We start from the raw sequence: 24,845 nt of genomic DNA, 5'->3' as shown, positions 1-24,845 counted from the left end.
TGTGAGGGATAAAAGTTGATCACCCAGGTTTTTCTTAACAGCAGGATGTTCAAACACTTCAAGCAACTGCTTGAGGAAGTTTTCAAAGGTGGGGCAACTACTTTCGTCATCCTTCCAGATCACCGTTGTCCATTCTAATGCTCTTTCTGTTGATAGACTGCATACTAAGGCCACTTAGTTGGTATCAGTGGGATATAATGCGGGCTGCTGGTTAACAAAGAGTTTGCATTGTAGTAGAAACCCCTTGCAGTGGGAAGGTGTTCCTTCAAATTTTTTAGGGAAGGCTAATCGAGGACTTAGGGTAGCTGGAGCACTGGGAGCCGCCACTAGCACAGAAGGGGGAAGCTGCCGGGTTGGGTGTAAGAAGCTGTTGCATGGCCTTCACCAATTTCTCTGTGAGAGAAGTTAATCGTGTCAGCTGCCGATGATGAGTTGCTAGTTGAGTGGCTTGAGCGGACAGTTCTGTTGAGAAATGTGCTAAAGCTGCTGGATCCTGTATTGGTCAAGTCTTCTGTTGTGATAAGTCAGAAGCCATTGGATCCATTTGCAAGCTTTCTTAGCACAATCATACAAGTATAACAAACAGAGGGATAAACCAGGAATGAAGTCGTTGAAGAGGCAGAGATTGGGGCAGGCAGAGAACATTCACAGTCGTTGAAGCAGGCTAGAGCTCAGGGCAGGCGGATAACAATCACAGTTTATGAATTGGGCTAGAGTTCAGTACACTGATCAGGCAGGAATGGAATGGAAAACGCTTGGTAATGACTGCTGGGCAAATCAAGACTTCGCACTGAGAGAGGTTGAGAGGGTGGTTTAAATGCACTGAGATGATGAGAAACACCTGTACCGCAATCAGTGACAGGCAGAAGGGCTTATGGGAATTTGAGTCCGAGAGTCCGATTAGAATTCAGGTGATGGCTCCCTCTGGTGGTGCACAAGAGGAGTAGCCACGTTCACACAACACTACTGTAACTAAGAAGTTTTTCACAGGAATTGCAATTTGCCAAGTACATTTAAAAATATGTACCTTTACTTTCCCTTGAGTACATTTTTAGTGCTGTATCGGTACTTTTACTCCACTATACTTTTCTTCAACCTGAAATCACTACTTTATTTTTTCTTGTCTATGGGGATTGGCAAAGTAGAAAAATCAATCCTGTGATTTCTTTCCAATCAAATCACACAGAAAATAAATTGCACTAATGAATACTGAACTGCGTAAAGACATGGGCTATTTATAAATGCAGCAAACCATTTGGAAGCATTAAAAGAACTAAATAAACTACAGAATGTTACGTTTACACATCCCGACACACATTGCATGTAAACGCATCAGCTTTTCACAGCGTAATACTCACTACTCACTACTCTTAAGTACTTTTAAACTGGCTACTTTTTACTTGTACTTTCAGTAATATTTACAACAGATACTTTTACTCTACTTGCACTACATTTTTGGACAAGCAATGGTACTTTTACTTAAGTATGATTTTTCAGTACTCTTTTCACCATTGCTTATTTGTCAGTTGTGTCTGGTCTATTGCTTACAGCACGTTTTGGAAACTAAATTCCCACTATCATATGTGAATGTCTTCTCCAGTGACATTAAACACTTGTCTCTTCAAAACGTTTCAACACACAACACCAGACTCTCCCATGCAGGCTCTGGGTACAACTACAGTATTTGAAGAGGGTCAAAGAAAACATTGTACATGGGCAACCAATTAAAACTACTGGATGCAATAAGATCAAGACCTTGACACAAGAAGCACTGGACCAACACATTGCAGAAAATTGGTTGTCAGGGACAATGGTGAAATATACAGTTTAATGACCATTAGATAAAAATATTCAAATGGCTCTCTGGTCTTCTCTGTGAGCATCGCTCAAAACTTCGGGCGAAAAACTAAAAATCCTGCACATCACATAACATACCAAACTCTTCTGTCTTCTTTCTCGGCTGAGGTTACTTCTGCAAAACAGACATACTTCCACCAAAAAAATCAACAATGCCACCAATCCTCGCTTACTTTTAAAAACATTTTCCTCCCTCCTCTATCCTCCTCCTCCAACCGCATCCTCTAAACTTACTACTGATGACTTTGCTACATTCTTTTGCACCAAAACGGCAAAAATCAGTGCTCAATTTGCTGCACCTACAACAAACAGGCAAGATACACCACCATCACCACACACACTCAACTCGTTTTCTCAGCTCTCTGAGTCTGAAGTGACCAAACCAGTGCTATCTAACCATGCAACCACCTGTCCACTTGATCCCATTCCCATTCATCTATTGCAAGCCATTTCTCCTGCAGTCACACCAACATTGACTCACATAATCAACACATCTCTTGACTCTGGTTTATTCCCCACCTCATTAAGCAGGCTAGGGTAACCCCACTGCTAAAGAAACCCAACCTGGATCAAACACTACTTGAAAACTACAGACCGGTATCACTGCTTCTATTCATGGCCAAGATTCTGGAAGAAGTAGTGTTCAACCTCATGGACAACAAGCAATCTGGCTTTAAGAAAAGCCACTCAACTGAGACTGCCCTGCTCTCGGTCGTGAAGGATCTCAGACTGGCTAAAGCAGACTCTAAATCATCAGTCCTCATCTTGCTGGATTTGTTAGCTGCTTTTAACACTGTAAACCACCAGATCCTACTATCTAAGCTTGAGTTACTAGGCGTTGCAGGTGCGGTTATTCAGTGGTTCAGATCTTACCTCTCTAACAGGTCATTCAGGGTGTCTTGGAGGGGAGAGGTGTCCAACCTACAGCCTCTAAACACTGGGGTACCACAGGGCTTTGTTCTTGGGCCACTTCTCTTCTCCATCTACACAACATCTTTAGGATCAGTCATCCAGAAACATGGATTTTCCTACCACTGCAATGCTGTTGATACCCAGCTATACCTCTCTTTTCACCCTGATGATCCCTCGGTTCCGGCTCGCATCGCAGCCTACCTGTCAGACATTTCACACTGGATGAAAGATCATCATCTTCAGCTTAACCTCACGAAAACAGAAATGCTTGAAGTTTCTGCCAACCCGACTCTACATCATAACTTTTCAATCCAGATGGATGGGGAAACCATTACTGCATCCAAAATAGTGAAAAGCCTTGGAGTAACCATTGATGACCAGCTAAACTTCTCTGACCACATTTCTAGAACTGCTCGATCATGCAGATTCGCACTCTACAACATCAGACAGGTCCGATCCTTCCTATCTGAACATGCGGCTCAACTCCTTGTTCAAGCTCTTGTTCTCTTTAGACTGGACTATTGCAACTCCCTGTTAGCTGGGCTCCCAGCTAGTTCTATCAAACCTCTCCAGATGCTTCAAAACGCAGCAGCGCGAGTGGTCTTTAATGAACCTAAAAGAGCACATGTCACTCCGCTACTCATCCGTTTGCACTGGCTGCCAGTTGTTGCTCGCATCAAATTTAAAGCTCTGATGTTTGCTTACAAAGCGATTTCTGGCTGCACCCCTTCTTATCTGCTCTCACTTCTACAGATTTATAGGCCCTCCAGAAACTTGCGTTCTGTGAATGAACGTCGCCTTGTGGTTCCATTCCAAAGAGGGAAGAAATCACTTTCCTGAACTCTCGCGCTTAATCTGCCCAGTTGGTGGAATGAACTCCCTAGCTGCATCAGAACGGCAAAGTTACTCACTGTCTTTAAAAAACGACTTAAAACTCAACTATTTAGTCTCCACTTTCCTTACTAATCTGCAATTCCCTCTCTGACCCCTCCACTAACTACATTAATTAAAAAAAAATTACTACTGTTTTGCTACTTACACTTTCTTTGCATTACTGAAACTTGCCTATAGCACTTATTCATTGTTGCTTTTATAGTTGTGTAAATTGCTTCCTTGTCCTTATTTGTAAGTTGCTTTGGATAAAAGCATCTGCTAAATGACTTAATGTAAATGTAAATGTGGAAAGTCATCACTGACCAATCAAAAATTAGTCTTTCACAGAGCGGTGCAATCTTTTTGTATAATGACCAGTAAACTGTATAATCCACCATTTTGTTAGATGTCACCATTGTGATAAAAAGTGTTTGAAACTTCAGATCAAAAAGATCAAGACTTTGCAGACCTTTTATATTCATTAACAGCAACATTACACAATACATGAAGGTAACAGTTGAAAAAACACAAACAAAACACTTTAAGCTCCAACAATTTAGGAAAACTACATTTCCAGTCCAGCTTTCAGTTGTTTTTGTATTCATGGAGTGGGCTGCTGTCAATCAGTGGATGCCTTCCACTCCAAAACAAGCCAAGAAGCCTCGAACTCTTGACCTCACTTAACATGTACAGTGCATGTGCTCCTTATAAAGATGCATTTCTGCCTCCACAATCATGTAAAAGCGTATGGAGAAACTGGTCTGACTGGGCAGAGAGGTTCATTACTCAAGCACAGCGGACACAACAGGAGCAGATCAGAGCAGAATTTTAAACTGAGACCTCTGACTTGAAAGAAGCAGCGTTTACACAGACCCCCTAGAGAGGGGAATCATTTAGTTTGTTATAGATGCACATGGCAGAGGTTAGTCACATCTATAAATAGCTCAGAGGACATGGAGATAAGGCATTTTCTAGAGGCGGAGCAGTGGTTTTCTTATAATTTTAGCATGAATTAAATGCGCTTTATTTATCATTTTGCAAAATTTATTTGTCATTTGTGTGTTTTAAACAAAAGTTTAAAGATTATACTGATTAGGGCTGCACAATAATGGAAAAAATATGGCATTGCGATATTTAGTTTTTTTTTGTGATATATATTCAACAAAAATACAATTTCACCAAATAATAGTAATAACAACAATAATAATATATTTATTTATAATGTGCTTTTCTTTGACTCACTACCAAAAATATTTTTGCAACCCATGGCCAAATTATAAACTTACATAAAGTCCCAGTCACAAGCCAAACGTCACACCACAATAATTAATAAAACAATAAATAAGCAGACAGATTTTGAAAGTAAATTAAAAAGTAAAATTAACAGTGCTTTATGTGTGAATGAGTGAAATGTAATATAGCACAGTGTAGTCTTCGTTACATGAAAGATTCAATGAAATTTTTTGTTTATTAAAGTTACAAATGTTGTACATATTTGTGCCAGAATGCTTTAAACTCTCTTGAAATGTCTTTAAATCACATGCACATTTGAAAGGAAAAGACGTTTCACTCTGTTATGGTTATAATTTGCTATGACTCCACAAATCTCGTTTTCTCAATTGTTGTGCTGATAAACTATAATCCCAACTCAACATTGCATATTCAATTCAAATCAAGTTTATTTATATAGCGTCAAAGCTGCTTAACATAGAAGTTCTAGTAAAATTATAATCTGCAATGTGATTATAGCAGACACAAACATTGCGATATCTATGCTGAAACTATATATTTTGCAGTCCTAATACTGATTATACTGAAGCATTACACTCTAAATGGTCTCTGTAAATGACTAAACATTAAACATTTATACATTTTGTAAACAGTTATTTAAATATTACAATGCTTATACACAAAACACATGCTATTGTTACATAGTTTAGTTCCAGTATGGTTTTTATATATTTCTTTACAAAGCAATAGTATCTGCATGCAGCCTTTTTGATGCAAGTTGAGATTGCATTGCTCAAAGATGCAATGTCAGACACAATGAAGCTAGTGACGTAACTGTGAGGGGTAGGTGTAGGTGAGCGCATTAAAAAGCATTGGATGCAGCTAAGATTGTATTTGCACCAAGTCTGCAGCCAGACCCCTCTCGAAAAAAGTATCTTATGGTCACCAAGTCACAAGTAAAACAGATCCTAAATATTATTACAATGTATATAACTTTTATATTTTATTACAGTTTAAATATAACAATAGCCATTACTAGACATTAGATCTCACATTAATTATACATATATAATGCCCAATATGGCATGTACAGGCAACAAAGGGTGGCTATATTCAGAATATCTTAGATAACTAATGCTGTTTCCTTATTTGACACAAATATGATAACAAACAAGCACAAACTTACCCTCTCTTTTGTTTAGCTTGGCAAAGTATGCAGCTCGACTGTCTGAGAAATGCGAAGAGCTCTGAAAGGAGGATGCAGGAAGAAGCGATGACAGAGATCCATCGCAGCTGTCTGGATAAGCAACAAACAGAAAACAGACAAATATTAGCTAATGTGAAAATAAACCCCTAATCTCACATATGCGTAACACAGATTTCCGTCAGACAAATCCTTTTCTGTTCAGGATAATCATCCATCAGACAGGTGAGATGAATCTCTTTACTAACATATGTCAAATAATCCTGAGTACAAATTCATCATGCATTGACAGAATGTGCTTCATATCACAACTAGTTAGCACATATTTGAGTTTAAGTGTGTGAATCTTCCTCTGAATGATGTAACTTCATCTGTCACAAGATTTTAATACCTGTAGGTTTAAGGCACAACCTAAAAAAGTCAAACTCAGAGCTAACATTAAGTTTAATGATTATTTTAAATGTGCAAGGTTTTACATGTTTTAGAGGTTGTTAAATCTTTGCAATCTGGAAAAAATAATAATGGCTTAGTGGTCAGAAGTGTAAAAATAAGAGAGAGAAAACAGGTTTCTGGGTCAAGAAGGCAAGTGCTGAAGGTTGTCTCTATGGTAACTACAAAATATACCTCTGTACTTTGGTAAAAGTGTCATAATTAGGGTTAAAACTCAGCAGGGGTCTTGACTTTACTCTTTGATGGAAAAGGTTATGTGCTATATTATCATGCAAAGTTCAAAGATGAGACAATAAATCACCTATTTATACTACACCTTGGAAAGAAATCTCACAAAATAACATGAAGTTAGAAGTTCTCAAAAACTCTTTGTAAGCATATCGTGCATCAAAAGACACATGCTTTTGAAAGGTCAATGAAAGTTGTCCTTATAAAGTCTCACATGACGTGACTTAATAAATTCTCTAGTGGCTTTTTAAATCCTCTAACTTCATAGCACAACACACATGCCTTTGTGAACTGTAAAGACAAACGCATGCTATTAATCAAAGACTGAAATTCAAAATGAATTTAATTAGCATGTTGACTCTTGAACTTTCTCTTCTCTCGCTGCAGATGCTCAGCTTTTTTCACTGTGGTTTTCATTACAGCTCCTCAGATGATGCGAATTACTTTGCATCGCAAGCAAAGGCCTTGAGGCAGGAAGAAAGAGATACGAAAGGGTAATTGAATATCAATAATTACACATGGGATTTCTTGTTCAGCTCCCCACTGGTGTTGCGTTCCACAAAGACATTTCCATTCAAAAACGTTCAGGCATACTATTAAGAGTATAAGAGTATATAAGAGTCAAAGGTTTGAAATGGCACATAAATAAATGAATAGCTGTAAACATAATGAAATTTTGCACGTTGACAAGGTCAGATCTACTGTATGTAAATGAATAAGCAGTTCAGCAACAAAAAGACAACTGCATACTCCCTCCTTTTAAATTTAGACAACATATGTTCCGCTATTAACCTCCTGCTAAGCGCTAACCACTTCTGACCTTCATACATATGTGAAGTCAGCGCAGTGTCTGAAGCTCTTCTCTGTGTCAGAGTCTTACGTTCAAGCTTTCTTGACCTTTGCAGATTACAAGGGACGCATCCAACAACAACAGGCAACAAGATCTCTCTCCTGAAAGCTGTCATAAAAAGTGAATTATTAGGAAATGAGAAGCTCTATTTCACACCTCGTTTATCTCAGTATGTGTTTCATTTGTACATGTGAATTAATGTTGACATTTAATTGGAAATAGCTGTAAGTATGGCATTTATATGAATATAAGTATACTAATCTTCAGATACAGTATTAAAAGTGCATGCAGCCATTTGGAAGTAGTTTAAAAGTTTAACACTTTAGAGAATTGATTGTTTTATTCTTAAAAGTCAATGTACACTGGTGGCTACCTTACTTTGTTAAAAACAAGTGCACTTAATTAAACTAAATGTGCATTTTTGATGTACTTCAAATCTTGTTCTTGCACATAATGTAATTAATTAAATAAAAGGTTACTTAAGTGTCAACAAAGAGAGCACATTTTCATGACTTTTTGTTATTTCAAATGTGAAATTGAAAATTTTTTATTTAACGTTTAATCATTCTAATTATCTTTTGTCATGTTTAGAAGCACTTATTTTATAAATAACTGCATTTAATGTACATTTAATACCTTTTCATTTAATAACAATTTGCTTGTTTTTTAAAGGGTTTTTTTTTTTTATTTGCATTTGAAGAATTTTCTTGCAATGTTTAATATTTGCACACTACAGAATATTGTGTAAATTATGCTAAAGTGCATGTTTTTTTTTGTAAAACAGTGTAGATCAGTGTTGTGTGGTGATGTAAAGAAGTGAAACATGGTAACACTTTACAATAAGGTTGTATTAGTAAAGGTTAGTTAATGCAGTTACCAAATTAAACAAACAATATACATTTATTACAGTATTTGTTCGTGTTAATTGATGTTAGTTAATAAAAATACAGTTGTTCATTGTTAGTTTATTTTAACTCATGATGCATAAACTAATGTTAACAAGCATAAATTTGGATGTTAATAATGGATTTGTAAATGTTGAACTGATTAATAAATTACATTGTAAAATATCTGTAAATTAACAGTTTTCTGTATTTTGTGATTCATGTTTTTATTTTTTTTACTATATATGTTTTTAAATCATATTGTGAGAAGTTTATTTTTTTCTGACAAACTTTAACCTCAAAAAAGAAAAAAAAAATTGGAAAAAGTGACTTTTAAGAAAATTTTTTTATTTTAAAGTGATATATTGTCTGAGTTGGTGTTGTATTTTATGCAGCAAACCATGTAATAATCATTTTACAAATTCATTCATTTATATATTATTTCTTATAAATTATATTATTTTAAACTACAATGTAAACAAAAAGTCACTTTCTTAAAATGTAGAGTTGAATTTTTAACATCAAAAGTAGACAGAGCAGAGATAAGGGTCCCATAATGATATTCACAACCGTAAATAGACAGAAAACACAAAATATGCAAACAGTCAATTAATAGATTTTTTTTTTACTATGTAGTTCATGTCAGTAAATACATTTAATAAAACCTTATTGACTCTTTTCACAAGCCTGTTATGACGCGTTTAACGGTCATCATAATCTTAAATCCTTTAAAGTTTTTTTATATTTTGATTTTTAAAAAATTGTGTGAACATTTATATGCATTTATGAATGTATTACATAATCTTTGCGTCAATTTTCAAAAAATGAATTACCGCTTATGCGAGGTGCTTGTAATGCAGAGTCTATGGGGCTACTCTCTCCTCTGGCTGCCATCATCAGTCTCACACAATTTTTTCCTTTTTCTTAAAGTCTTGATAACACTATCGTAGAGTTTTTCTTCTATTACAAAAATTGTTTGTTGTACTCTCTGATTCACTGCACTCGAAGTTTTCCCAGCAATGACGTTCTCTGCTGCTGAGAAACCGGGAAATGTGAAAAGGGTCCATTGTAAATTGTGACCAACAACAGAACTTCATGCTTTAACTGCAAGATGGCAAAACATCAGCAAGATCAAAGAAACAAAAAATCAAAGCCTGGGATTTGAGTGACCCAGTGTTAAAAAGTTCAGTTGTAAAAAAAGGCCAGTAGTTCTCAAAAAGTTTTCACCAAGTTTCACCTCAGAAAAAACTTGTCTCTCCAAGTACCATCCATAATGACCAGAATTGAAATAAAGTAGCATAGTTGGCCAAATTAAGAAGCTACAGCACTGTACAGTTCAAAAAAAGAGGCAGAGTCATGATCATATTTATGCAATTTTTGATCAATTTTGAAATATTTATTGCATGTACATATGACATATTTTTAAAACTTTTTGAAATCTAAACATTAACCTGTATATACTGTAGATTAGTAGGGAACCTGTTCTTCTCAGAGGATGTCAAGCTGACAAAACATTGCTGCACTCTGATAAAAGTTTTATTTATGAAGAAAATTAAAAACCACTGCAGTGTTTGGGTGTTCTGTGTTTGTCTGAGAAAATTAGTCAAAGGAAATTATATTCCATACACAATATGAAGCTGATCAGTCGGTTCTTGTCACGTGACTCGTCATGCAGCATTCTAAAAAGTTAAGATGTTTTCATCGTTTAAAGCGTTTCGTGCTGCAGTTCTTACTCGTTTTTCTAGCCTGTGGGTTAAATTTTGGCACTCAAGTGACCAAGATGTAACGAGTGAATATGATCATTTTTCAAAATAAACTATTTTTTTTAAATGATTGTTCAGACTCAGATAATAAATAAAACAGAAGTAATTAATGATTTTTTTGTGCGGCCTGGTACCAGTTGATCTTCCGACCGATGCCGCTCTGTGGCTCGAGGGTTGGGGACCACTGCTCTAGTGCTTATCTGCTCTGCAAGCACCATGCACCTCTTTCTCTAGTTCTGCGCCAACGGGATTAATTTTTAGCAGCTGATGACGCGATGCACTAAAGTAAACATTCTAAGCACAGCACTTTGATCGTAGGCTTTAGAGAACAGCCAATGATTGGTGTTATCGTACACATCAAATGATTAAAATTGTATTTATTGTACCACAGTTTGAGAACAACTGAGTTAAGCCAAACTATGGTAACGCATGGCACTTACTGTACCGCGAATCATTGAACAAATCTGAATCTTTAAGAGAATCAGAAATCTCATGTTGCACCATTCAGCACAATGAAATGTGTACAAGAAGCTTTTAGAGAAAGTCTACGGTGGCCCCGGCTCTTACTGTGTGCTTGCTGAGCCACGTTAAGGATTACTGCGCCTCCAGCGTGGAGTGGCAGATTATGAGTACAGTGATCTAAGCGTGTCAGCACTCATAGGCCTCTGATCCGGGATCAGGCAGAGGAGCAGGTCTGCCTGGACTCTGACTCTCTCCCTGTTGTTCCACGTCTCCACGCCAATGCACAGCGAGAAACTCTAATCTGCTGTAGAGCAAGCGAGGACACAGTGAAAACCGGCCGCCGAGCGATTACAATAATCACTGCATTCCAGCCATCTGCGAGTGGAGAGCCGTGTTCATTTAACCAATCCATTCGCTTTCAAATGGTGTCCATGACAGGCTATAGAGAGCCGAACAATGTCTTCAGCTCAATCACGGAACAGGGGTCGAGTGCAGATGAGGTAAAATATCAGTTCATATCGCTGTAAAACGCCTCTGTGTGACCTGACTTCACTGCACTCATATCATGCATGTGAACAGATGTCTGTAATACTGATTTAACAGCTAAACCAAGAGGATCAAACTGTTTTCATACATTGGAGTGTCTTTTTCTGCTGTCGTGTCTATTACATATCTGCTATAATACACGAGAGCTCCTGTGGGATTATGTTGATGGCACTGTCACAGGCTCTAACAGCGACATTTATGATTTAACTCTTGATTCGTCCCGACTATGATCTGTATTCCTCACATGTATCATACATGCATCTCTTTAGTTGTGAGGAGTGAGGTGCATATTAAATCATCACACTTTGACTGAGCGTTTATTCAGAACCAACATACATTAGTGGCTCAAATGTGCTGTTTACACACAAAACACTACTCTACATTCTCACAGAATGAAGAGAGAAAATGCTAATTTGTCCTGAAACAGATTTACTCATATAAAGTTAAGGTCAAAATTATTAACCCCCCTGAATTATTAGCCCCCCTGTTTATTTTTACCCCAGTTTCTGTTTAATGAAGAGAAGATTTTTCAAAACATTTCTAAACATAATAGTTCTAATAACTCATCTCTAATTATTGATTTATTTTATCTTTTCCATGATGACAGTAAATTACATTTTACTAGATATTTTCCAGACTCTTCTATACAGCTTAAATTGACATTTAAAGGCTTAACTAGGTTACTTAGGCTAACTAGGCAGGTAAGGGTAATCAGGCAAGTTATTGTATAACAATGGTTTGTTCTGTAGACTATCGAAAAAAAAAAAAAAAATATATATATATATATATATATATATATATATATATATATATATATATATATATATATATATATATATATATATATATAGCTTAAAGGGGCTAATCATTTTGCCCTTAAAATGATGTTTAAATTTTTTAAACAGTTTTTATTCTAGCTGATATAAAACAAATAGGACTTTCTATAGAAGAAAAAATATATATTATTAGACATACTGTGAAAATTTTCTTTAAACATCTCGTTAAACAGCTGTGTTAAACATCATTTGGGAAAAAAATTCAAAGGGTTTTGTAATTCTGATTTCAACTGTATTTCACTGTTATACCTAACTGTCTCTAAAACATCTAAAACGAGGTGTAATATTGCTGTTATACCTCACATTGCCCTATATTATTCTTTATTGGAAAAATAACCATATGCTAACTTCATTGACATAGATTACAATTTTTTTTAAGTCATAAAGGTTTAATAGTATTGTAATAACCCTGATTAGTACACTAGTTTTTTTCAATGAGTATTTCAATGAGTGACCTATGAAGGGTTGACTGAATTATAGAAATAGTTTTTTGTAAAACTGTAGTTGTACAAATGCTAGTCAATGCATGAGTGCATGAATGGTCAGTGCAAAGTGATGATGAATGTTGAATGTAAAGTGATTTAAAGTCCAAATGCAAAACTTTAGATTTGAATTATCAGAATTAGGAGGACCAGAATCATAATGAAAAAGATGAGATTTAATAAGGCTTGTGAAAAATATGCGCTCATTAAAAAAAACCTTGTCCTGCTTTCCTTGCTATTAATAAACCATTACCTATTTATTTTCCCTCAATAAACTCCTAATTTGCTGCTTATTAACAGTTATTAAGGTGCTGTAGTTTTCAGGTTCAGGAATTGGGTAGGATTAGGGATGTACAAATCATGCAGAAAATGTACTAATTGAGATATGCTGGTTCGAGCCCCACCTGAGTCAGTTGGCACTTCTGTGTGAAGTTTGAATGTTGAATGTGGTGTGGGTTTACTCCGGGTGCTCCAGTTTTCCCCACAGTCCAGTGACATGCAGTATAGGTGAATTGAATAAACTAAATTGGCCGTAGTGTATGTGTGTAAATGAGGGTGTATTGGTGTTTTCCATTGCTGAGATGTGGCTGGAATGGCATCCATAATTTGGTGGTTCATTCCGCTGTGGTGACAGCAGATTAATAAAAGTACTAAGCCTAAAAGAAAATGATTGAATGAATGAGTTTCTAAACTCCTCCTGCTCCAGATGACACTTGCATTTCAACAATTTTTCATCTCATTTTATGCTTGAAGTACTAAATGAGCGCTTAATTCTCTTTAACATACCATGTTTTATTATTTTTATACTTATTTTTGTGTTTTATTTATTATGTTTTATCAAGTTACATTATTGATGCTTTAAGAGAAACCTAATGAAAATAAAAACAGTCACATAAACCTTTCCATCAAAGTTTATTGGTGGCTGAAAAACTTGTCATGCATAAAGCTCATTGTGACTTCATTAACGGCATCAGTTTTGATCAATTTATGGCTCTTTTAGTGATAAAAGTAAACTTTATTCAATTTAAAACTTATTTCAGAGCTGTATTTTTACTGTAGTTTTAAATCACAATTTTTGCTAGAACATCAAGGTACATTTACACACGCTCCTAAAACAAACTTAAGATCCAAAAGATAGAATAGTACAGTGAATCAGGTTATTAAATCATTTCTGTGTACAATATGTTCATTTGCACAAACTGTACAAATTGTTCACAATATAAAAGAGGTAGACAGAGAGGCAGACAACAGCTGGGCTGAGCACTACAGTGCAGCTTGTCTGAGAAGCAGCATTTTTATTAGAAAGCTGTCAGATTTCTCTGCTTTATAAATGCAAGAATCCATGTGGATATTAACTATACCACCAGAGCAGCAGGAAAAATATTTATGTGCAGAGCAAAATCACATTTTCTATTCAGGTATGCTGCTTTGACACATAAGTGTTTACATTTTGACATACAAACAAGAGGAAATGCGCAAGGTGTGTGTGCGAATGAAACGCTCTGTAATTCAAGTCAAGCACTTTCAGCATAGATCTTCATTCCCATGTTAGTGGTAATTCAGCACATCTCCTAACATTTCTCTTCTAATCACCACAGACCAATCATTTTCATTAGGCTCAAGTGGTTTTTGTTTTTGCTCTGCAGTTTTTATATTTCTGTTAGCAACAGATTAATTGTAAGAAACCGTCCTTCTCTGATAACATGTATTTGGTATCAGCGTAATTGTATTACTCTGCTCTCCATGATAAGCAGAAATAGCTTTCTCACTCCTACACTTGCTGGGAAATGAAAGCTCTCAATATGTGATTCTATCAGTATCGGTCTAGTGCGAGTCATCCATCTTTAACATCATTGACTCCCACTGTCACAGACTGCAGCCCAAACAGATGCTGGCTGCATTAATTATGTTTCACAATTGTCAGCAGATTAACGAGGGCACTTGTGGTCGCCAGCATGTCATAAAGTGTCTGAGTGCATCTAACTGTACAAGTCTTTTGACCTTCGGAAGCAATCAGTGTGGGCAAAAGGTCAACACTCTTTAACAAAAATAAAGTGAGTCAGTATTCGGTCATCACAAGTACTGAATGTTTGTTTACATCTATAGTAGCGGAGGACTATTGCTGTATCCCAAATCACCCTTACTATTTCCTACATTAGACTACTACTATCGTTCACTCACATGAGTGAATAAGAAGGAGTGGGTGAATTTGAGCCCTCAGTGAAGCAGAAGGGATGCTGTTTTGTTTGTGCTTTGCTGGTTGATAAATGCCTCAGACGGATTATATGTTAAACTTCTTGGTTAGCCTCCTGTGATAGTTATTTATCACTTTCTATTACAAACTGTTAGAATTATTAAACAAAGCATTTTGATTTCAGGGGCACATTCATTAATTACCTTTTTTATTTATTCATTTCCTTTGGCTTAGCCCCTTTATTCATCAGGGGTTGCCACAGTGGTATGAACTACAATCTTATCCAGTATAAGTTTTACACAGCAGATGCACTTCCAGCTGCAACCAGTACAGGAAAACATCCATACACACTCCTTCACACACATACACTATTGCCAATTTAGCTTCATCTATAGCGCATGTCCTTGGGCATGTCTTTGGACTGTGGGGGAATTTGGAGCACCTGGAGGAAACCCACACAAACAATGGGAGAACATGGCAACTAACTCAGCCAGGACTCAAACCAGTGACCTTCTGGCTGTGAGACGACAGTGCTAACCACTAAGCCACTGTGTCGCCGCTTTAGGATACATACAAACTTTAAATAAATAAAATTTACTTTTTAAACTTAATATGAATCTTCTGTGGATGCCATGTTGTGGTCAGATGCAAAAATTCATTCTCGAAGAGCCAAAAATGAATGAGAATTATTAGCTGTTGAGTGTTCATGGGTACACTTGAATAGATTGATTGAGTACAAATCAGAATGTCCACTAGTTTTGGACACCACTAGAAAAGTTATAGTGGTAATTTCAGTCAGAGTTCATGACTTGCATTTCGCTTTCTCAGTGTTTTCTCAGCACTCAAACTCTCTTAGTCTCAGTCCTAAAACAGAGTTAAATGCCAGAAGGAGTACTATGACGACAGACTCCTCTTAAATTGTAAGATTTGAACCGTAAAACATTCAATAATGCAAAGCTAACAGCTCAGGTTTTCTCTTCAGTCATTGCGGTCAATGAGTGTACATAAGCCACAATTTACTAATGTTATTTCTGAACAACCCAAACATTTAGAGTAGTAAAGCTAAACTGATTCACCCACCCCAGTTTAGCATTTTGCTGGTCAGTTACGGTTCAAACGTTTGAGGACAGAAATCATATTTGAGTAAGTAATATTTTTATTCAGCATAAATTGATATCAGGTGACATGGGGGTCCTATAAATTTCCTATAAATAATATTTTAAATAAATAATATCTTCTGTAAACAAATTTTTTATTAAAATATTAATTTTAATGTAATGGAAAAGATGCAGTCTCAAGGCATCTCTGGCTCAGATTACAATCATCATCAATGCAGTACAAACTAACAAAGCGGGGTCACATGATTTCACATGTTAAGGTAAGTAAATGATAAAAAATCTACCTGGAAAAATTAGATCAATTGTTGGTTCTGAATGTCAATTTTGATTACTTTTCAATTAATCGCCCAACCCAACTACAAACATATACAAAATAGCCCATCAAATGCCCATAAAATGTGCAATTGCAAGTATCTCTTCAATATGCACACAGTACATTTTCTGAAGTGACCAGGGAAGGACACTTAAGATTCTTTTGCTGGTGTCTGAAAAATACTGTTAGTGCTACCAACAATTAAAGTGACAGCGGCTTGGGTCTTTTTTTATCCCAATAATGAAAATGGCCTTGATGGCCTTATGTTTTGGCCACTTTCACACTGGTTTTGGCATGGCTACACGAGTAGAAATTATCTACCTGTAACAATAGCCAGCTTAACCAGTCTGTGCCAGTAACAGACATTATTTTATTCCAGTAACAGATTGTGCAAGTTTGTGCCAGAAACAGAACAGCACTGCCCATCTAAACCAGGTCCAAACTGCACAAAGATGTTTTTTTCTCTTCAGCAGTGGTGTGAGGACTGTCATTAGTGCTGTGTATGTGTGTGTGGTCACTTTCTGGAAACGTGAGCAATGTCCTAAAGCAGCAGCTCTGCATGGGGATTTGTTGGCCCAGCAGTCAGCATGACAATACTCTTCCAAAGACAAACCATATAAGAGCTTGACCTTCTCCAGCAGACTGGCCAGGAACTCTTTTTGTGACAGATATGCGTCATGAAGCCTAATAGAAACATCACTCAGTGCCTTGACGCATTATTGTCTTCGATGAGCTTAAATACAAAGTGTAGCCAAGCCTATGTAACATTAACCCTTCTTTCAAAGTCAATGACAACGACTATCCATTTATGCTCTCCCTTTAATCATCTTCTCAACACACAGCTGCTAGAAATCATATCAGCAAGACAATCATACGGCATGGCCCAGCAGTGCACTCTATAATATGAGAAAAATTCTGGTAGGCAATTCTGCTAATTCTGTGCATATTTGCCAGAATAACTATAGGGACCACATTGCCAAGACAACTGCTAAATTGATGGAGAGAAGGTCACCCACCAGGAAACCTGGCCAAGTTAATTTTTAGCATCACCCAAGCTGTTGATGAGACTCAAGCTAAGGATGTAAAACAGCATGTTACACCCCGAGTGCACCACTGCTCATAATTAAAGGCAGCCAGACCGACCCAGTATTTCACACATCAGAGAATTTTTTTTTTTTGTAACACATGGCCAGGTTGAACACTCCCTGAACCCCCAAGTGTAGTGCAATACATTGCAAACAAGAGAATATAAAAGCATATTTCCAGGAATGTTTCTTCAGTAATTGGATATAAAATGATTTTCATAAGACAGTGAATAACAGTTTGCTGTGGAATTTGCCCAGGGGTGTCATGCACCTACTTTTTTAGGGTCTCTGTGCATCAGTGACATTTTTGCCACTTCTTACTATACAACATGCACCATCTTGGTCTAGTGGTGTAGTTTTTAAATTTGCAGAGGGATTGGGTTCAAACCCTGACATGATATATATTTTATGATCAGCTGAACGTGACTGCTATAGTGTCACTGTCGCCAGCTAGAGAAACCACCAGACACACATGAGGGCACTCTATTCCTCATAAATCAACCCGACTACACAGCAAAATATGGGGACCCAAAACAACTCTATGGGTGTTAATTTCAACCCTTTGAAAGTGTCTCATGGGGTCCACTCAAAACAGACTTAAATCAACACTTTCAAAAGGGTTGTCACATTGACACCAAAGAAAGGGTTAATTTTTACTCTAGGCAGAGTTAAAATATGTAACTATATTTAACACCGTCTGGTGTAATATATTGTTATTTTATTCAACTCTCTTGAGTGTAAATATGGTAAAAAGGTCAAATAGACTGTAAATTACAAAATAAAAAACATTTTATTTGAAAACATTCACCACTTCAACAATTCATTCAGTTTTTAAAATGCAACAATGTCAAATATGCTTTAAATGTTTTATTAGTACAGACAGTATCAACAAAATATGTATGACCAGTGCTCAAAAAGGCTGTTTCAGTCCTTTGGTCCAAACTTGATGTTTCATCAGAGCAATTTGAAAGTTCAATATAGCGTCACTCATAGTTTTCTTTTGAACTCATAGTTTTCTTGTGAAATTACATTTTAAACAACTTGGCGTGCAAATCTTTCACTTCTGGTGTTTCCTTGGTCCTCCATATCAAACAGAGCAGTTTAAATGAAGGTATAAATGCTGGAAACTTGTGTGAAAACAAACTGGAGCTAGGAAATCTCATCAAGCATGTCCTGTGAATGAAGTGCTTCCCAGTCACAGGATGTCCTTTATATCCATGACGATGTAGCAGCTGCTGATCGCTCGTCTGGTGGTTCCTGATGCACGGATATACTGTAGGGTGATGCTCATCTAAGAACTCTTCAAGACTCCAGCATGACTAAGAAAAATGTTTGAAAACAAATTGCAATCAAATTCTATGATATATTTAAAAGAACATTTAAAGTAAATAAAACATTCAAGAAATCTAAACTCACCTTTTGAAAATCTTCATGATGATCCACAACTTGACTCTCCCAGCTGGTTGAGGTGACAGTATATGGAAAAGTAGAAAAAACACATACATCACTGTTGGATCTCCAAAAACAATTAGGTTAACCACTATGACTAGAACTGGAAAAACAGGCAGCTGTCTGTCCAGAATCCTGAATTTAACACAACACTTGGAGCAAAATTTAGAGGAGCTTAAAATATTTTATATCATTTAGTGATGCTGACTTCCCCAAAATATTGGCCACAGTGTAAAAAATATTCATAAACTTACAGTTTTCTGTAAGCGTGTGCGTGCATGTGTGTGTGCGTGTGTGTGTGTGCATGCATGTTTCTTTACCAGATTCAACTTGTTAGGCCCTTTCAGGTCCAGTATTGACGCCACCTTTCCTGGAGTCTAGCAGATGTTTCAGGTCCAAATATAATCTAAAATATTAGGATAAGCAGAAGAGGAAAAGTGCAAAGCAGAGCAAAACATTATTTAAGTAACAGTTCACCCACAATACAAAACTTATCACCATCATGTCATTTGTTATTCTCTAATGCTCTAATACCCTCTCAGCTTATTGTGAAACAAATAAAGAACTTTATCAAACATACCTTCATTATTATCACCACATATGACCAAGAAGGTGTGCTTGGTCATTTCACCAACTCTGGAAATACACCATCCGTCTCTAATCAGCCACCGTCACAGGGTCTTGTGTTATTGTATAGAGAACTGTGGCTGTTAAAAAACAACAACACATTAGTATCTAACACATATGCATAACCTTCAGATAAAAGAGATAAACATCACAAAGTATGCCTCACACTTTTTCAGATATCTTTTGATTCAGATGTTGATTATTGATAATAAATCTACAAATCAAACTTGTATCATCATTAGGCTGCTCAAATATGAATCAGTTGATTAATTTTACAGACATGTGGCTGTTTACAACGCACTAAATTGTCTTTAATAAAACGGAAATGTTGTGTAAAGTACATGCTAAGTTTAGCCTATAGTTTTAAGCACAATATCATGCGGGAGAAAAAGCTTGACTAAGATGTTCCTGACTACAGAAATAGCCTAACTTACTAACGTCAGACATCCCGAGTTGGGAAAAGTCATTTTCGGGGGATACAGAGTTGATTTGCGGGAGGTAGCGGGAGAGATGAGTACCTGAAGAGCAATGAGATGAGTTGCGCGCGACGTACCTGAAGAGCTAGGAGGGATGCGGTGGAGAGGGGTGTGCAAAGTGTTTAATGACCGGGCGGGAGACGCGCGATTTCCATGAGATTATCATTCATTTGCGGGCATCTACTTGGGCATCTGGGAGTCTCTGTGCATTTGCGGGATAACGTTAACGTTAGTCCCGCAACTTCCGGGAGACTTCTGTAACGTCAAATGTCTGATAAAGTGCAAACGCGGTCATTTAAAGACATTAATGTTAACATTCCGACTTTAATGGTTGTCAACACTTAATATAATTCAAGCGTAACTGTTACGTTATCACACGAGTCTATGGACTAACTTAACGTTATATGGACGGCCACGAATGAACCAGTTTAAAAGGGCTGCGGTGTTTAAAATAACCAAATTAACGTACACGAATAACAAACAATCACATGTTTCAGTCAGGAAGCCTTTTACAAGTAAGCATGTTCATTTACTCACCAGATATGTTTTAGAAACTCCAGAGCTCATGGAAACCGTCCTGTGTTGCCGTTAGCATCCAGGCAGAGTAGGCTAGGCTGCTCCGGGGATTCCCTCGCTAGTTTGCTTCGAATAGACCTTTTTCACAGCGGAATTGAACACCGGAAGCGCCCTTCGAAGCAGTGTATCGATATTTCCGGGTTCGCTAGGAGTCGCAGAGACATGACAGCCTCGGGACAGCGGATGACTTTCTCACGGTCAACTTTGCCATAATTTGGACAGGAAGATGTTGTTCGGTGAATGTGTAAAACTGCCTTAATAAAACAGCATTTAAAAGATGATACCGATTTGCAGAGTTTGTGCAGAAAACGTGTCTTACACAGCGTTTGCAACGTCAGGTTTCAGTAAGGTGCACAGCCAACAGCATAAAATCTGCTCATTCAAGCCATTCGTAAATTAGATTAACCTGGCTTTTTAACATCCAGCAGGATGAGTTTTATGTCAGTAGTCCCGTCTGTAAACTGTGCTAACCCCCTCCTTCCTTTTTATTCAGAGTCAGATATAGTGAATGGCGAGGTAGCTGTTCAGGCGAGTTGCTATCGGTTAATACATTACAGGTTGTTTAATGCTCGTGAGGTTTTCTCAAGTCTGGAAACACGTTAGCTCCTACTCGTGGATAATATTAATTTTTATTATTTATTTAAAGAACAGCAATTAACATTTTACAATACAAAAATGTACATACCAGGGGGTAATTATAAATAAAATACAAATATACAAAATGTAATATAACATATGTAATAATGAAATACATTGTAGAGTTCACACATTTTAAAGTGGATCGAGTTTGTTTAGAGAGTTGATACTGGTATTATACAAGCATATTTCAGTCATCAATACCTTAAAATCTGGTTTCATATTAGTAAATTTACATTTATGAATGTACAATTTTGTTAACAACATAGGTTTTGAACACAAAAGAATCGTTATTAATACATTTTGCAGCTCACCCCATAAGCTGACTATGTACAATGCCAAAATAAGTGTAAAACTGTCTCCTCATATTCGTTACAAAAATACAATTTACATCAATCCCACTTTTTAATTTTTGCAAACAATGTTTTACTGGATAAAACCTGTGGATGAGTTTATAGGACATTTCTTTAATTCTATTTCTAACATGATACTTCTGTGGTAACAGCCACACTTTTCTTTAATTCACCCTTTAATAAAAAGACATATAATAAAATTGAATATAAGGTACAGTAATGATTTCTTTTTGGAAAAGAGTATGAATAGCTCTATCATTACTCTTGGTATTTAGTAAAACAAAATTTGCCGACATAAGATTTAGCAATATCAAAAGACGATGCATCAGAAGGATGGTCTTATTAATACCTCTAAATAACATGAATGAATAACATGTCTCTGCAGGAATTGAACTAATAACAGTTGAAAACTTGCTGGGTTATTGAGATTTTGTAATAAGAAAGGACTTCATTGTAAGAAAAGTATACCATCTTTATTATATAACTGACTAAACAAATAATTTTGCTGTCAAACCAATTAAAAAACAAGAGATTTGCATTTGTATGAACTGTCTATTATTCCAAAATAACAACAATGTAGGGATAAATCATGCTTATAGATTAATGACCATGATGAGCACTTGTTTGTGGAAGGCATATAGTTTAACTGGAGTTTTGTCTATATTATAATTACTCATCAAAATAAACCATAGACCACCAGTCTTTAATGAAACATAATAATCTCCGCTTTGAAGTGCATACAGCATAAGAATGTACTTTCGCATATAACTTGAAACGGCATTCAACCCCCTTTAATATTGTCATCCATTATTTTCCCTGTCCTTCGTCTTTCGGGAGATCGTGGTCATTAAAGTAAGAGTGTCGTTTTTGAGTTGGAGCAGCTGGGAACGCAGCAATCACAGCGATGAGATGACCCTGCCATTCTTTCTTGCTCCGTCGCATTGAAACCGGATGTTGTGGTACACTGCTTCGCTTACCGGAACCAGGAAGTGTGAAAAAGGCCTATTAAAGGAGAAGTGTCGATTTTATTTTACAGATGGGTAACAACGCACAAAATAGCATTAAGCGTGACAGAAATGTGTTGAACATGTACATTTGATGTTTTTATGCACTATGTATGCGTGGGCATATATAAAAACATTCTTGAAAAGAAGTGAATAGTAATGCAGTTAAGCTAGATACACAAACGACCATGAATGAACCTCAGAAGTTTAAAATTGTCACTCCATTCTAAAGTTATTAACTTAACAATATGTTTACAACTGTATTTCCTTAAAGAAAGTCAGTAAAATACCAACATTTTGGTAGTTTGACTCACCAGTTGCTGTTCTAAACCTCAGATGGAAAATGGCGTCTGGGAATTTCTTCAGTGACTGGGGCTGCATGAATTCCCGGATGTTGGAAATAACACCACCAAGTGTTGAAAAGATAACTCCTTGATTTCGCACTGAATAAAATCAATTCTAACTCTTATTATATTCATTTATCAAAATCTAACTCTTTAACGTCAACACTTTACTCTGAAATGCTTCAACACCGAGAATTTAACTCTGATGAATTTGCTGTGTACATAACCCATAATCCTCTGCAGTGCACACCTGATGTTCATGAACTTTGATCACAATACACCTGCAGCCCATTATCACACACTACACATAGCCCTGTGATTCAGTCTGGGTTTGTCAGCCATTAAATGTTTGCATGTTGTCTGTTCTCTGGTCGACTCTTTTGGGCTGTGTTTCTTGGTTTTTGTTCTGTTTTATTCTAACCTTTGTTTTGTTTTTGTTTCATTTTAAATAAACTAATGCACATGGATCTGCAACTTTTATTTTCCTTGGATCAACATTATAGCTAGTGATTACCTAGTATATGGAAAACATTTTGTTTACATTTTTTAATCATAATAATTACTTCTATTGCCAAATAACACATGCAAAAAAATACAGCTGTCAGTCCTGTATCTCAATCCGTAAATAGTTTTACATTCATACAAACAATCCAAAAAAAAAGATTTTTTTCTGTCTTTTCAAACTATGCAATTGGCTAAATGCACAGCTAGTGTTTTTCAGCCAATGATAAACTTCCGGTGAAAGCTTAATGTCTAAGATTTAAGCTTTATTTTACAGCATCAATGTTGTAATGTAATTAAAACACATTTAGTTAAATAGACAAAGCCAATTATTTAGTTGTTCAAGCGTAAAATGAGATAAAAGACACCATCAGCCATCACTACCAGCATGTTAAAGCAATACTGAGGTAAAATAAATTGTCATATATTAAAGAAATAGTGGGGGAAATGGAATTTAATGCAGTGCTTCTTGTCCGGTCTGAGACCCACTTCATATCGAATATCTATTAGGCAGCGAAGATAACAGATTTTTAAAGAAATCTAACCATAAACGTGACAATTTTACAATGGAAAGACAGTTCACCAGAAGCACTGGCTGGATGAAAATTAGAAGTCTGTGTTCATATACCCCATTCTTATAAACAATTTTGGCCAATTTATGTTTAGTCGGCTTACATTTGTTAAAAAAAAAAATAAATAAATAAATAAAAAATAAGCTTAACAGTTTTGTTTTGTGACAACGTGAAGGAATTGTGTTGGTGTAATAGGATAGTAGATGCATAGTTTCCAGCATGCTTTACGTGAAATTGCATTAAGAGGGGAAATGTTGACAATACAAGTAATCTTAAGAAAGATTTGTTAAAGTTTATTCTTCAGAAGAGTTAGAAGGGTTTCAAGAAAGTTTTGGAGTGTTAAGTTTATCGCCTCTCAGATGAGTAGCACACATGCTTTAAGCGTTGACAGCTTTATCAACAATAGTAGTGATTGTTGCTAATGTTATTCTCTTTCAACAGTCAGCATCATTAAAGCATTTGTTAAATTTGAATAACACAAAATTCTATTTTTCCAAATGAAGTGATTGAGATTAATTGGCACCACTAGAGTAAGTTGTGATCCAGGCAAGAGTAGTTCACAATATAGTTTAAATGAAAGTGATTTGACATAATTGGTTCAAAAAATATTTTATCTGATTCCATTTGCCTAAAATAAGATGAAATAATGCAACTTAAATGAGTGGAAATGTGTCATAATTAAACTAGGTTTTTTAAGGGTATTAACATTCAGTGACATTGAAAATTATTTTAAATCGCTCAACTGTACATTTTTAGCTTGCACCACTGCTTTATTTTGGCAAAGATCTGCCATGTGCACAAAACTGGAGAATGGCTGTCTGTCACATTACACAGTGCAATACATCTGCTCTACACATACTATAGCAGGATATCATGTGAGATTTTGTTAACTTCGGAGATGCAGATATGAGTTATGTATAATTTGATGATTTAGATCTAGTCACAGAATCAGACCACTGAAGCTCCTCCTGTCAGTTTTGTGGTCTCCATGCAGATGAAATGATCCAACTGATCTTACTG

General features: G+C 36.3%; 1 protein-coding gene and 1 long non-coding RNA gene across 2 annotated transcripts in view; both read right to left on the bottom strand.

The window, feature by feature from the left end:
• Positions 1-24,845, bottom strand: part of cntnap5a (contactin associated protein family member 5a) — a 155,914-nt gene that overhangs the window by 119,470 nt on the left and 11,599 nt on the right. The window contains exon 2 of the mRNA XM_087267840.1: positions 6,059-6,169. Coding sequence (XP_087123966.1) covers positions 6,059-6,169 — 111 coding nt within the window. The remainder of the gene's footprint in view (positions 1-6,058; positions 6,170-24,845) is intronic.
• LOC147842358 (uncharacterized) lies at positions 18,059-22,956 on the bottom strand. Its single transcript, XR_015499401.1, has 6 exons — positions 22,723-22,956; positions 20,377-20,481; positions 19,317-19,443; positions 19,057-19,142; positions 18,704-18,746; positions 18,059-18,606 (listed from the first exon to the last, which is right to left on the bottom strand). It is a non-coding gene; the product is annotated as an uncharacterized LOC147842358 (long non-coding RNA).

Source organism: Danio rerio, chromosome 9 (assembly GCF_052040795.2).
Source record: "Danio rerio strain M-AB ecotype USA chromosome 9, GRCz13ab, whole genome shotgun sequence".
Lineage (NCBI taxonomy): Eukaryota > Metazoa > Chordata > Actinopteri > Cypriniformes > Danionidae > Danio > Danio rerio.
The sequence above is the reverse complement of the archived record's forward strand: the minus strand, read 5'-3'. Positions and strand labels throughout refer to the sequence as shown.